Here is an 11,175-nt window from a genome sequence, read left to right as displayed (position 1 = left end):
TACACAGCCGTATTAGTTTTGCGGGGATACCAAATTCAGACATCGCGGCGTAAAGGCAACTCCTTTTCGTGCTGTCGAAAGCAGCTTTAAAATCGACAAAAAGGTGGTGTGTGTCGATCCTCTTTTCTCGGGTCTTTTCCAAGATTTGGCGCATGGTGAATAACTGGTCAGTTGTCGATTTTCCAGGTCTAAAGCCACACTGATAAGGTCCAATCAGTTTGTTGACGGTGGGCTTTAGTCTTTCACACAATACGCTCGATAGAACCTTGTATGCGATATTTAGGAGGCTGATCCTACGGTAATTGGCGCAGATTGTGGGATCTCCCTTTTTATGGATTGGGCAGAGCACACTGAGATTCCAATCGTCAGGCATGCTTTCTTCCGACCATATTCTGCAAAGAAGCTGATGCATGCACCTTATCAGATCTTCGCCGCCGTATTTGAATAGTTCTGCCGGTAATCTATCGGCCCCCGCTGCTTTGTTGTTCTTCAAGCGGGTAATTGCTATTCGAATTTCTTCATGGTCGGGTAATGGAACATCTGTTACATCGTCATCGATTGGGGGATCGGGTTCGCCATCTCCTGGTGTTGTACTCTCACTGCCATTCAGCAGGTCGGAGAAGTGTTCCCTCCATAATCCCAGTATGCCCTGGACATCGGTTACCAGATTACCACCTTGGTCTCTACATGAGGATGCTCCGGTCTTGAAACCTTCGTTAAGTCGCTTCATTTTTTCATAAAATTTTCGAGCATTGATATAATATAGAATAATTAAAAGACTTTAATTGAATTATAGCATAGTAAAATAAAATAATATAATATTTACATACATACTTTTTCATCAGACCAGGTTGTAAGACCTTATCGAAGAGCTCAAAATTAAAAAAAATATCATAATTTGTATGAAAGTGTCATTTCACGCATATGAATTCCAGTATAGGCTACATTCACGATTCAGAAACTCATTGAGGAACCCCAAACTCTTCTCAAATCAGTTGAATTTATATAGGTTCCACTTTACTTTTACTCCCTTCAGTACCTTTTTCTCCAATCAGCTGATAAAATTACAAGTATTTTACTATGAGTTTTTCTGAGCGGATCTTTGATGTCATATCAAGGATTAGGCTTAGAGTTCAGACATATAGTATAATAGAAAACTAAGAGCTGAATAAGAATAGTTAAAATTTCTCTAAGATCAAGTTGATTCTTGGAGAAAGAAGTTAAAATATTAACACTGTTTCACATGGGACTCCAAGAACACAAAGTAAAGTCTTAAAGCAAACAACTAAACCACACTTTTGAATGAACTTAAAGCTCACCTTTATTAAATATTATTAATTTCCTAGTAAATTCATTTCATGACACCCTCATCTACACACTTCAATAAAAATACAATATTTCAACAAATCCGTCAAACCAGTTTCAACTCATTGCTTGCCGGCATTAATAGGTCCTTATTGAATGCCCGCTGCAAAGCACTTTAAAGTGAGTGTAAGTGTAGTTGTGCTGTTAATATTTTGCATTTGCCCCGTTTTTGCCCTCGTTGAATTATTGCTGATTTTGACATAACTAATTATTGAAAAACGACAGCAAAATGGCGCTCGAAACGACAGCAAAATCATCAAACCCAAAAATTTGAAGCGCCAAAATCTCGCGAAATAATATACATTTTAATATGAAGCATGAACTCGACGACGCCAACGCAATAACCGACATCACAACTCTCCGCTGGCCGCACACCCCTCCATCTATAGACCGCACCTCATGCAACCAGGACGCGCCACTCCAAATACACTCGTTTTCTCGACAAATTTTTAAGTGCACATGAAAGTCACAAGCATTTGGTAGCTGCTGGCCTTTCGCAGATGGGATGAGGGTATGAGAGACTGAGCGGCGTGCGATGAGATGAAAATTATGATTTCCCAATACATAATAACTTTGACAGACTAGTGAAAAAACGTCGCAAAGCACAAAACTGGAAATTCATTAAAAGCGAAATTCTATGAAGTTGGCAGGCGTATTGAACGCGGACGGAGCGTGAGCCAGCGGCGAAGGACTCAAAGGTGGTCGCGCATATTTTTGGAAACTGTTTTCTTTTATGCGAGCGCGCGAGTTGGCGGTCGTTGGCAGTCTTTGAAAAGGGTTGAAGGCCTGTAAGCAGCGACTATGGTGGGGGGAAATATTGAGAAAATATGTATTTAACATGGTTAGAAGCGCGCGAATTATGGATGCGAGTATGTATGAGTATATGTGAGGCATGTACACATCTATATGGTGGTTATGAAAATGAAAATGTTGCCTCAGCGGCATTGTTGTTCGAAATTGCCACAGCGATGGTAACATGCAGATAAAGTAATAATTTCGGCTGTAGAGTTCGCGGAATTATTGTAATTATTTGTCAGCCGTTGGGAGAAATTTTTTCCCGAAATTAAGTGTACACTGTAAAAGAATATATATTGAGAAAACTAAAAACAAAACTTTAAAAAATACAAATAAATACAAAGAAATGTAAAATATTCAGAGCGGTTTATCTCAGATCTTCAATATCCTGAATATTTATTTCTCAAAACTATTTTCTATGATTTTCGCCGAAAATAACCTTATCGAATCAAACCTATACATTGGCAACTGATTAGGTGGATTCACAAAGACTTCCAAGCAAGATCACGACTCTCTTGGACAGAGTTCTGATCTGTGATGAAAGATGTTTTTGGATGCAATGATCGTAAGATAACCGTTTTGCATTAATTCTACAAATTGATGACGAAGATACCGATAATGACTATTTACCGGAATTCCCGGAATTTGGAGATACAAAATGTCAATTTATCAACTAAGAAAAGTATATTTTTACCCTGAAGCCTTTAGCCAACATAAACTTATGGAAAGTAAAAAAAATATAGACCATCGTCAAAGAGAACTCAGAAAATCGGAAGAGTAGTCCCACTACTGATACCTGGGAGTCTTATCGCCCGATAACTCTCCTTTCCCCAGTAGTGAAGACACTTAAGGCCTTGCTATTCCCGACATTCACGTACCATCTGAGCCTAGGATAATCTCAACACGGAGATTTCATGGTCTTAATCAGAAACCACACTGTAAGAAAGCCGTCCAAGTGGCGTTTGATCTCTCAAAAGCTTTTGACACGGTCAACATAACACCGATTCTAGAAGACATAGAGCAAACGACTCTTTCTCCGGGTATGAAGAGATGTATCATGAGCGATACCTGAGCGATCGGCAAACATCGGTAAAACGACAAAACTTAGTTTCGAACGTCTAAAATTAAACAGGGGTTTTGATTAAACTTCAAACTTCCTCAACCACCAGAGGGAATTTCAATTACCTCCCACGTAGATGATTGCACGATAATGACGCCGGAGCCTGGCACTCGCACTCATTAACTGGATGAAGGAGTACACTAACATTCACATTGATGACATACAAATACCGATCGTGAATAACCCCAAGATTTCGGGTGTTACCTTTGACAAGTCTGCACCCCTTCACTCAACACACGACTACGATAATTACCAAAGATCCTCAAGTCGCTAGCCGGTCACTTATACATTACGTCGACGACTTAACGCGGACTGCTTCAGACATGTTTTAAACGCCAACGCTGACACCTTCCTTGTCTCCCCCTAGTGAATGGCGCCCTTGAAGTCAAACCACCACCACCCATAGCAGACGAAGAGCTCAAGTTGGCACGTGAAACCTGTAGTGAGGAAGGAAATCAGTAACAATCGATCCTTAGGTACCTTCCCTCTGAAAAAGGAGTTGAAATATGTTGTTTTAACCGCATTAAACTTGCTAAAATAGTATGGAAGAATGCTGTCGAAGTATTGTTACTGTATCGTCATGATGCCGAGTAACCAGTTCTTGACCGGATCAGAGTCGGTGTCCGTTGAGGTTCCAAATGTTGTGGAAAAGGCTTCTCAATGCTCTTGAAGTCAAAGCCGTAGATTTCAGTGTGAATTTTGGCCAGCGTGCTATTTTGATTTTGGAAAACAACGCCAAAGACCAGCTTGCTTTTAGTCGGATTATTCAAATCAGAAGCAATATAAACGAAGTCGGTTACGGCTGCTGCATCACCAATGAGAAAACACACAACAGCCAAAATACTAAAATAATTACGGTAATCTAGAGTACAGCTTCATAGCCAATATCCATCTCCCTGGGATACTTTTCTCATAAAATTCTAGAATCGCGCTTGTTCGCTTTTTGAGACTGCCATTTGTTAAGATCTACTCTATCATTTCGCGCAGTGTTCACGGCAAGGAAATATGCTTTCCTCTACCAGTGTGTGCAAGTAACAATTTTAATTGTTTTTTTTTTCTCCTCCAAAAGCATTGCGGTGGAATTTCAAAATGAGTTATTATCGCTAAGCGATATGTAAATTTTCGACAATTCCGTTTTGACGGCAGGAAAGCAAGGGTTGCAGCGCACACAGATGTACATATGTGTGTACCAGTAAGGGAACGCAGCCTCAAGGCTTGCCTACAAGTCGAACGAATGGTTTAGCACAAACTGCTGTCAAACAAACATACTGATATTTATGTAGAGACAGCCGCTTGACAGCAAAACTTCCATGTTGATAGAAATCTTTGACGAAATCTTCGTGGAAATCTGCACATCGGCAGCAAGAGTTCATCTTCAGAAACTTCAGTTGTGTGAGCATATCATTTATTATACGCTTGCTGTATTTAATTTGAGCCGCAACTCACGCCCAGACCAAAAACAAAAGCAAAACTGCAGGAGGGAGGAGTGAAAGTAGAGAAGTCGCAGTGACAGCTAACGGCATGTGGTTGTGCATATTTGGGTCGCGCGTGAGCGGTGAGGAATGTTTAAAACTAATGTTTGTCTTAATCTTTGATTTGTTCTTCAAATGTAAACGACAGGAATTAATTTAGATAAATGATTCTCGAAGCAGAAGATGAAGCGCCAGCCATGCTAGTAGAGTATGCCAGTTCAGTGGAAGTCACTCTACTGCCTCTACTGGGGGTGTTGTTTATTGCAAACAAAATAGTGTCAATGGCAATGGCAATGGCAAGTGTAGCGCCTCCAGCTCATCACCGCTTGCCACTCCAGTGTAGAGCTGTCAAAATGTATAGACATGAGTCAATCAACGAACACAGTGTAGCAACAGCAGCCAGCTGATGTTAGAATTAATTGCTGCCGCCACTCAACAACTCGCGCTGGAATGCCAACTCCGCTCAGCCAGTCAGTCAGTCAGACAGCCGTTGAGTTGCGCACAGCCCTTTAAAATTTGTAAAATTGTTTACGCAAACAATTTTCGTATTGAAATTTGATTTATTTGCTAATTTGTTTGTAATGAATTTCGACCCGGCCATCCTCTCCACAGTCGCCCACTACCGACAAGAAGTTTCTTCAAGTATTTACAAATGCTTTATCGCTTTCTTAAGCATTTAATTGGTTAGATAAACACAGTCGGCTGCATTATCCGGAAGTTGGAATTTGTTATTCGTTTGTTTCATTTCCGCTTCATTGCTCACAATTTGGCTAATTTCTTAAGCCAGATACCACCACTCTTATTGATGACTTTTGCCCATTGCTGTTGTTGTGCCCTTGAGCCAATTACTTTATTTGTTTTTGCTTTCTGTACTTTCGATTTTCTCTATCATTTGCTCATTTCAATTACACATCGTCGGAATTGAAAAATTGTTTCGGCAACTATGGCGAATCGGTTGGCGTCTGTTGGCGACGACTGGTAGCTGTCGCTTAGGCGCTTTGAAGTGTGACGAAGTCATTGAAAAATAGCTTTGAAGGATACTTTGAAGTTTCAGGAAATTTTAATTTCACAACTGTTGTTGAACTTTATTGTAATTATCTCTTGAATTAGTAAACTTTACATTGAGTATTTAAATTTTAATGAATGTGTTTTGAATATAGTTGGAAATGGTCAACATCGGATCACCGACGAGGACTAAAGTAGCCATATATTATATAAAAATTTATGAATAATGTGGTCTACAGATGTTCTCAATACATTTTACAGACTATTTCGCTTTAAAATAAGTCATCCAGGTTGTTCAGAATTAGATAAACTACAATTATTGATTCTTTTAAGTTTCCGATCGTGCAGATTGTGGCTGATTCTTTATAACTTCAGTATTTTTCTCGCATTTTCACATCAATATTCCATTAAACCTTCTTAATCGAAGAAACGATGGTTTCCTCAACTTAAAAAGCATTCAAAAGGAGTAGTTTTAGTCGAATCTCGTGAAAAATTAACGGCTCCTACAAGTAAAGAATCTCGAAACAACCAAATCTTGAGATAATATAACCATTTAACTGGAAATGTTCCTTGTTTAAATTAGACTTAAACTTGATTAAATAAATAAAAAAACTTAAGTCATAACCTCCAAATCCTTTGAAGTTTACCATTGGTACTTATGACCCTTGCAAGTAAAGTAAAACGGAATCATCGCTAAGGTCCATCCGCTAAGTTTTTCTCCTAACAGCGTAAATCCCGATGGGACAATAGCCGGTTGGAACCACTATGACTAAGGAGAGCTCTGTAGACCTGTTGCAATTCACTTTAGACCAGAGAGATCTGGCGACTGTGCAAGTGCTCAACCGAGGGCCAACTGTCAAGTAGTCAAACACAATTGGGTAACGCTGCTCCTACATGTTCCCATACTACTTTTGGTGAGACAAATGTACCTAACCATTCAAGCTCATGACCCTTACAAATTCCCGCGATACCACTGTGGTCAGACACCAAGGCAAGTCTAATCGTAAAGTAGCCCAAGTAGGTAAGTATCAATGGCTGTTTCATTTACTACTTCAGTTGTGGACGTGCTGAGTCGTAGAGAGATTCACTGTATGCCTCCACTAATACTTTAAGGCTTTAGGTTAGGTGGGTTTCAAAATTTGAAAATGTTTTTTTTTTTGTAGTACAATAGCACAAATTTAAAATATTCTCCCAAAATTTCAAACCAATCCGAGTAAAATCCTTAGGGATAGACCCTTTGGAAGTTCCGTCCACCAGACCACGTCTGTTTCAATTGAAAAAAATAATTGTTTATACTTGAACTCTCTAAAAATAATTTTTCAAACCGGTGGACACAATTTCTCGAAAAGTTATGAAGCGATTTTGTTCAAATTTTGCACATATCTTGAAATAATATATTTTTCTAACTATTTTTATCGATCCAATATATGACTAAAAATTGCCCATAAAAGTGAATTTTTTGGTTAAAATTTTGTAAAAAATTCAAATTTCAATATTTTCTTCTTTCCGTCGTTCATTAACTAGATTTATCCATGTGCTATCGAAATATTTTTGGTTTATTGATTTTAGATGAACCAATAAGTAAGTATAACTCATTTACTGTCCACGGCAAGTACTTTTTTGGACACGTCATGGGAGATGGGATACCAACGGCAGAGTTTTCGGAATTTTAAAAAAAAATTTTACACTATTTGATATACTGAATTGTTGAAATAAAATATATGATTTTATATATAAAAAATGTAAAAATACTCTTGTATTCAACCTTTGAAATCCACGTAACACTTTAAACGAAATAAACCTAGACCCATTGGGAATTAAATAAAAATTACTCCGTGGGCTTAAAATCGTTTGAATTTTGCCAAAAATAATCAGCAAAAAATTTATTAAAAACATGGATATATTTATATTTATGAGGCCTACGTTTCACAATTCAGGAAGTTTCCTTCGTATCAACTTCACATTATATATTTTATCTATTACTGTTATTTTAATATTGGTTTTGACGTCTAACTACAAACACAGGAACCGTTGCCCTTGCAAATCAAACAGAAACGTACACTAACAAAAACTTCTCGGCGTCTTTCGTCGAATCTCCAAGGTTGTTTCATTCACTACTTCAACGTTTTTATCAGTTGTGGGTGTGCTAAAGCGTCCAAGGCGGCGTTCGTAGACTAACTATATGTCTCCGCTAATACTTTAAGTGTGTGTGATAAGAAACTAAAAAAGTCACCTTACTTTTTTAATTTAACTTAAATCATATTTGTGTTTAAATATAAGTATATAAACTAATGCAGTAATTCTGATATTATTATCTTACAAGGAATCTTCTCATACTCCACTGAGTATTATATAATATTGAATCTTGAATCTCAAACTAAAATTGTATTGCTTATTGGGTTTACAACCGAGTTTTCAAGTGCAAATTTCAATGACAGCTGTAAGAATATCTCTTCTCACGACGATAAGCTGTGCAAATAAATTCAATATATTACAGAAATTATCATTAACTACTTAGAAGAGCACGCGTCAATGATGATTAGAGAATTCGCTCATGGCTCCAGACAAGAAAGAGAGCAATAAGATAGAAATAAATGTTGTGACTTTTGAGTGTTTGACATTGTTGGTTGAAGATTAGTAATATTTTGTATATTTTTACCGGCTGTTTTGTGATAACCTCACAAATTTTTATTTACAATTGCTATAGAAAATATTATTATGATATTGTTATTCTGACTGACTGTCTAGTCGATTTCAGTTCTGTCTAGTCGAAAAGAATCCGAAGCCGGTTAACAGAGTATATTCGCTTTAAAAAACGTTACTGATTTAGAATAGAGTTTGGAAATTTCTTTCATATTAGGTTAAGGGTTGTGATAATTAAAACAAAAGGAAATTATTGACTTCCTTACGAATCACATTTAAAATTTTTAGTTTATTTATTATTACATGTAAATCGGTTTAAGGATTGAAATATTTTAAGTTAACTATGTAGGTATTGCCTCTGTTGGATCTCAAATAAGCCTAACTGTAGATTCCATGAAATGTTAAAAGGTCATCATTAATTAATTTGTCGGTATTTGAGATGGATTTCTGTTTATAAGACACCTAATAGAGTTGTAGAAGAATCGGCTTGATTGTCATATTGTAATTTTTCCGTTGTTACTCCAATCTTTCGAACACAGCAGTGCTTTTACTATAATTTTAAGAATTTTTGAAAACTCTTGGTCCAATCCGGTTGAGATGATTTAGTTCTACAATGTGTGCTTATATGTTGATCCATATCGAAAATTATGAAAAATTATCACAAAAACAAATACACAACCTAATTCCACTTTATAACGCAGTATATTTTGGAAGCCACTGTAAGAAAGCTTTAATAAAGCTCATACGTCTATATTTTCTGAGAGCTTTTGTAGTAAAATATACCTCACGAAGGGCATAATAACACATCAGTTGGCATATAAAAAAGAATTTCTCACTGCAACAAAGTGCAACTTAAGACTTAATAGCATTGTTGAAAAGAACACATAAATTTGAGGTTACAACTACTTTCGAACACACTAAACTACCAATAAAATTAAATTGAAAACACTTTTACTAACTAGATTAATATCACTAAGCTATTAAACTACAAATTTCCCTACAACTTTGGCTACTTTGTGGAATGCCACACTTAAATCAAGCGCTTTGCCGCACGTTCCGTCTCTTCGAACATACTACTCAAAAACTCGTTCGGCTTTCGCGCATAGACTACCACTAATTTATACGGCGCAATAAATTTGAAATCTTTTGTATTGATATCGGCTTCACGCAAATTCATATTAGCCACACACTGTATAATATCATCCAGAAAGTCTTCCTGCAACGCAGCGGACATACGTTCCAAGAAGGGACAGATCGCCTTGACGTTGTCTGTGGGTATAGATTAAATTTAGTTAGTTTTAAGGTGTTCAGAGTTAAATATACACCGACCTTTCACATTCTGTGTGCCATCATAAACGTATATCTCATTGCGTATCTCCACAGTGAAGTCCACAAAGCCAGTCTCCTCTAACAGTTTGCTGAATTCCGCACCCGGATCACTGCTGTGATGCAGTGGTGAGATGAACTCCTGCACATCTTGCATATAATCACGCCATTTCTGCGACTTCGCCAATTCCAGGTACACATCATATATGGGATTATTGGCGAGAAACACGAGCAAACAGTCGCCACCCGACACACGCAACAGCTGATGGATATTCTGTAAAGCGCGTCTGCAAAAATCATACATAATACTTAACTAGTAAGACGCTTATTGAGCTTAAAGCCACTGGAAACACTCACTTTTGATTTTGCACCCAATGCAGACAGTAGAACGAGGTCACATGATCGAAACGATTGCAAAATTGCTGTGGCAACTCGGCACAAGCTATATCGAGCACTTCGAATTGTACGCGCCGAATGGCACCATAATTATGGCGCGCGAATTCCACCATACGCGCCGAGATGTCTGTCGACAGTACGGTATTGAATGTCGGCGGCAATAATGGATATATATATTCCATAAGCACATTACCCGAACCGGAACCGATATCGATGAGCGTATCATGACCGTCTGAGCGCCATTTCATCACTTTAATGTATTCTTGAAAGATTTGCTTAGAATCGCGACGCTGTACGGCGCTGGCGCGATGATAGAGCGAAGCGAGATTCATGTTGGAGGTGGAGATTTTTTTTTTGATATTTATTTTGAAAATATTTTTTTGAAAATATTTTTTTTCAATATTTTTGAAAATCTTTTTTTAATGTTTTTTGAAAAAAAAAATTTAATAATTTTAAAAATTTTTTTTTTTTATTTAAAAACAATATTTTTGAAATAAAAAAAATATTTTTGAAATATTTTTTGTTTAAATTTTTTATTTTGTTCTCATTTCTTTTTAGTTTTTGCTTATCAAACCACAAGTAGTACACAAAACACCAGCGTTCGTTACACACAACAAATAAAACAACAAAACTGTGAAAAAAAACACCTTGCAACACACTACACTTCCTCTAAACACACTTGTCGTTGAACTTTTGAAGTGATACTGTTCGAAGAACGCCGCTTTTTATACTGATCTCAAAATCGTAAGCAACAGATCATAACAAATGCTCCGCAAACTCGCCGTGGGATCACCAAAAACACACACACAGGCCGCTCTCTGGAACGCACACATATACAAACGTACTCCGGAGCACACACACTCACAGGCACATACATTGCCACCCACTCCAACGCACGGAACTTAAATGATTCAAAATTTGTATTTACATATTTTTTTCTCTTCTTCAAACGCCAAGTGTTTGATAAAAATCTTTCGAAAAAAAACAAAAAAAAAATATATACAAAAGAGCGAAAAAAAGCATGAGCGCTTTGCACTGCAACAAAAGTAAATT

At 37.3% G+C, this 11,175-nt stretch overlaps 1 protein-coding gene across 1 annotated transcript; it reads right to left on the bottom strand.

The window, feature by feature from the left end:
- Window positions 1-8,710: 8,710 nt before the first annotated feature.
- On the bottom strand, window positions 8,711-10,529 carry LOC105215074 (juvenile hormone acid O-methyltransferase). The gene is made up of 3 exons (XM_011188824.3): window positions 10,084-10,529; window positions 9,730-10,013; window positions 8,711-9,669 (listed from the first exon to the last, which is right to left on the bottom strand). Exons 1-3 carry the CDS (start codon window positions 10,452-10,454, stop codon window positions 9,431-9,433), a joined length of 894 nt encoding a protein of 297 aa, XP_011187126.1. The 5' UTR covers window positions 10,455-10,529; the 3' UTR covers window positions 8,711-9,430.
- Window positions 10,530-11,175: the final 646 nt, after the last annotated feature.

This window comes from Zeugodacus cucurbitae, chromosome 3 (assembly GCF_028554725.1).
Source record: "Zeugodacus cucurbitae isolate PBARC_wt_2022May chromosome 3, idZeuCucr1.2, whole genome shotgun sequence".
Classification (NCBI taxonomy): Eukaryota; Metazoa; Arthropoda; class Insecta; order Diptera; family Tephritidae; genus Zeugodacus; species Zeugodacus cucurbitae.
The sequence above is the reverse complement of the archived record's forward strand: the minus strand, read 5'-3'. Positions and strand labels throughout refer to the sequence as shown.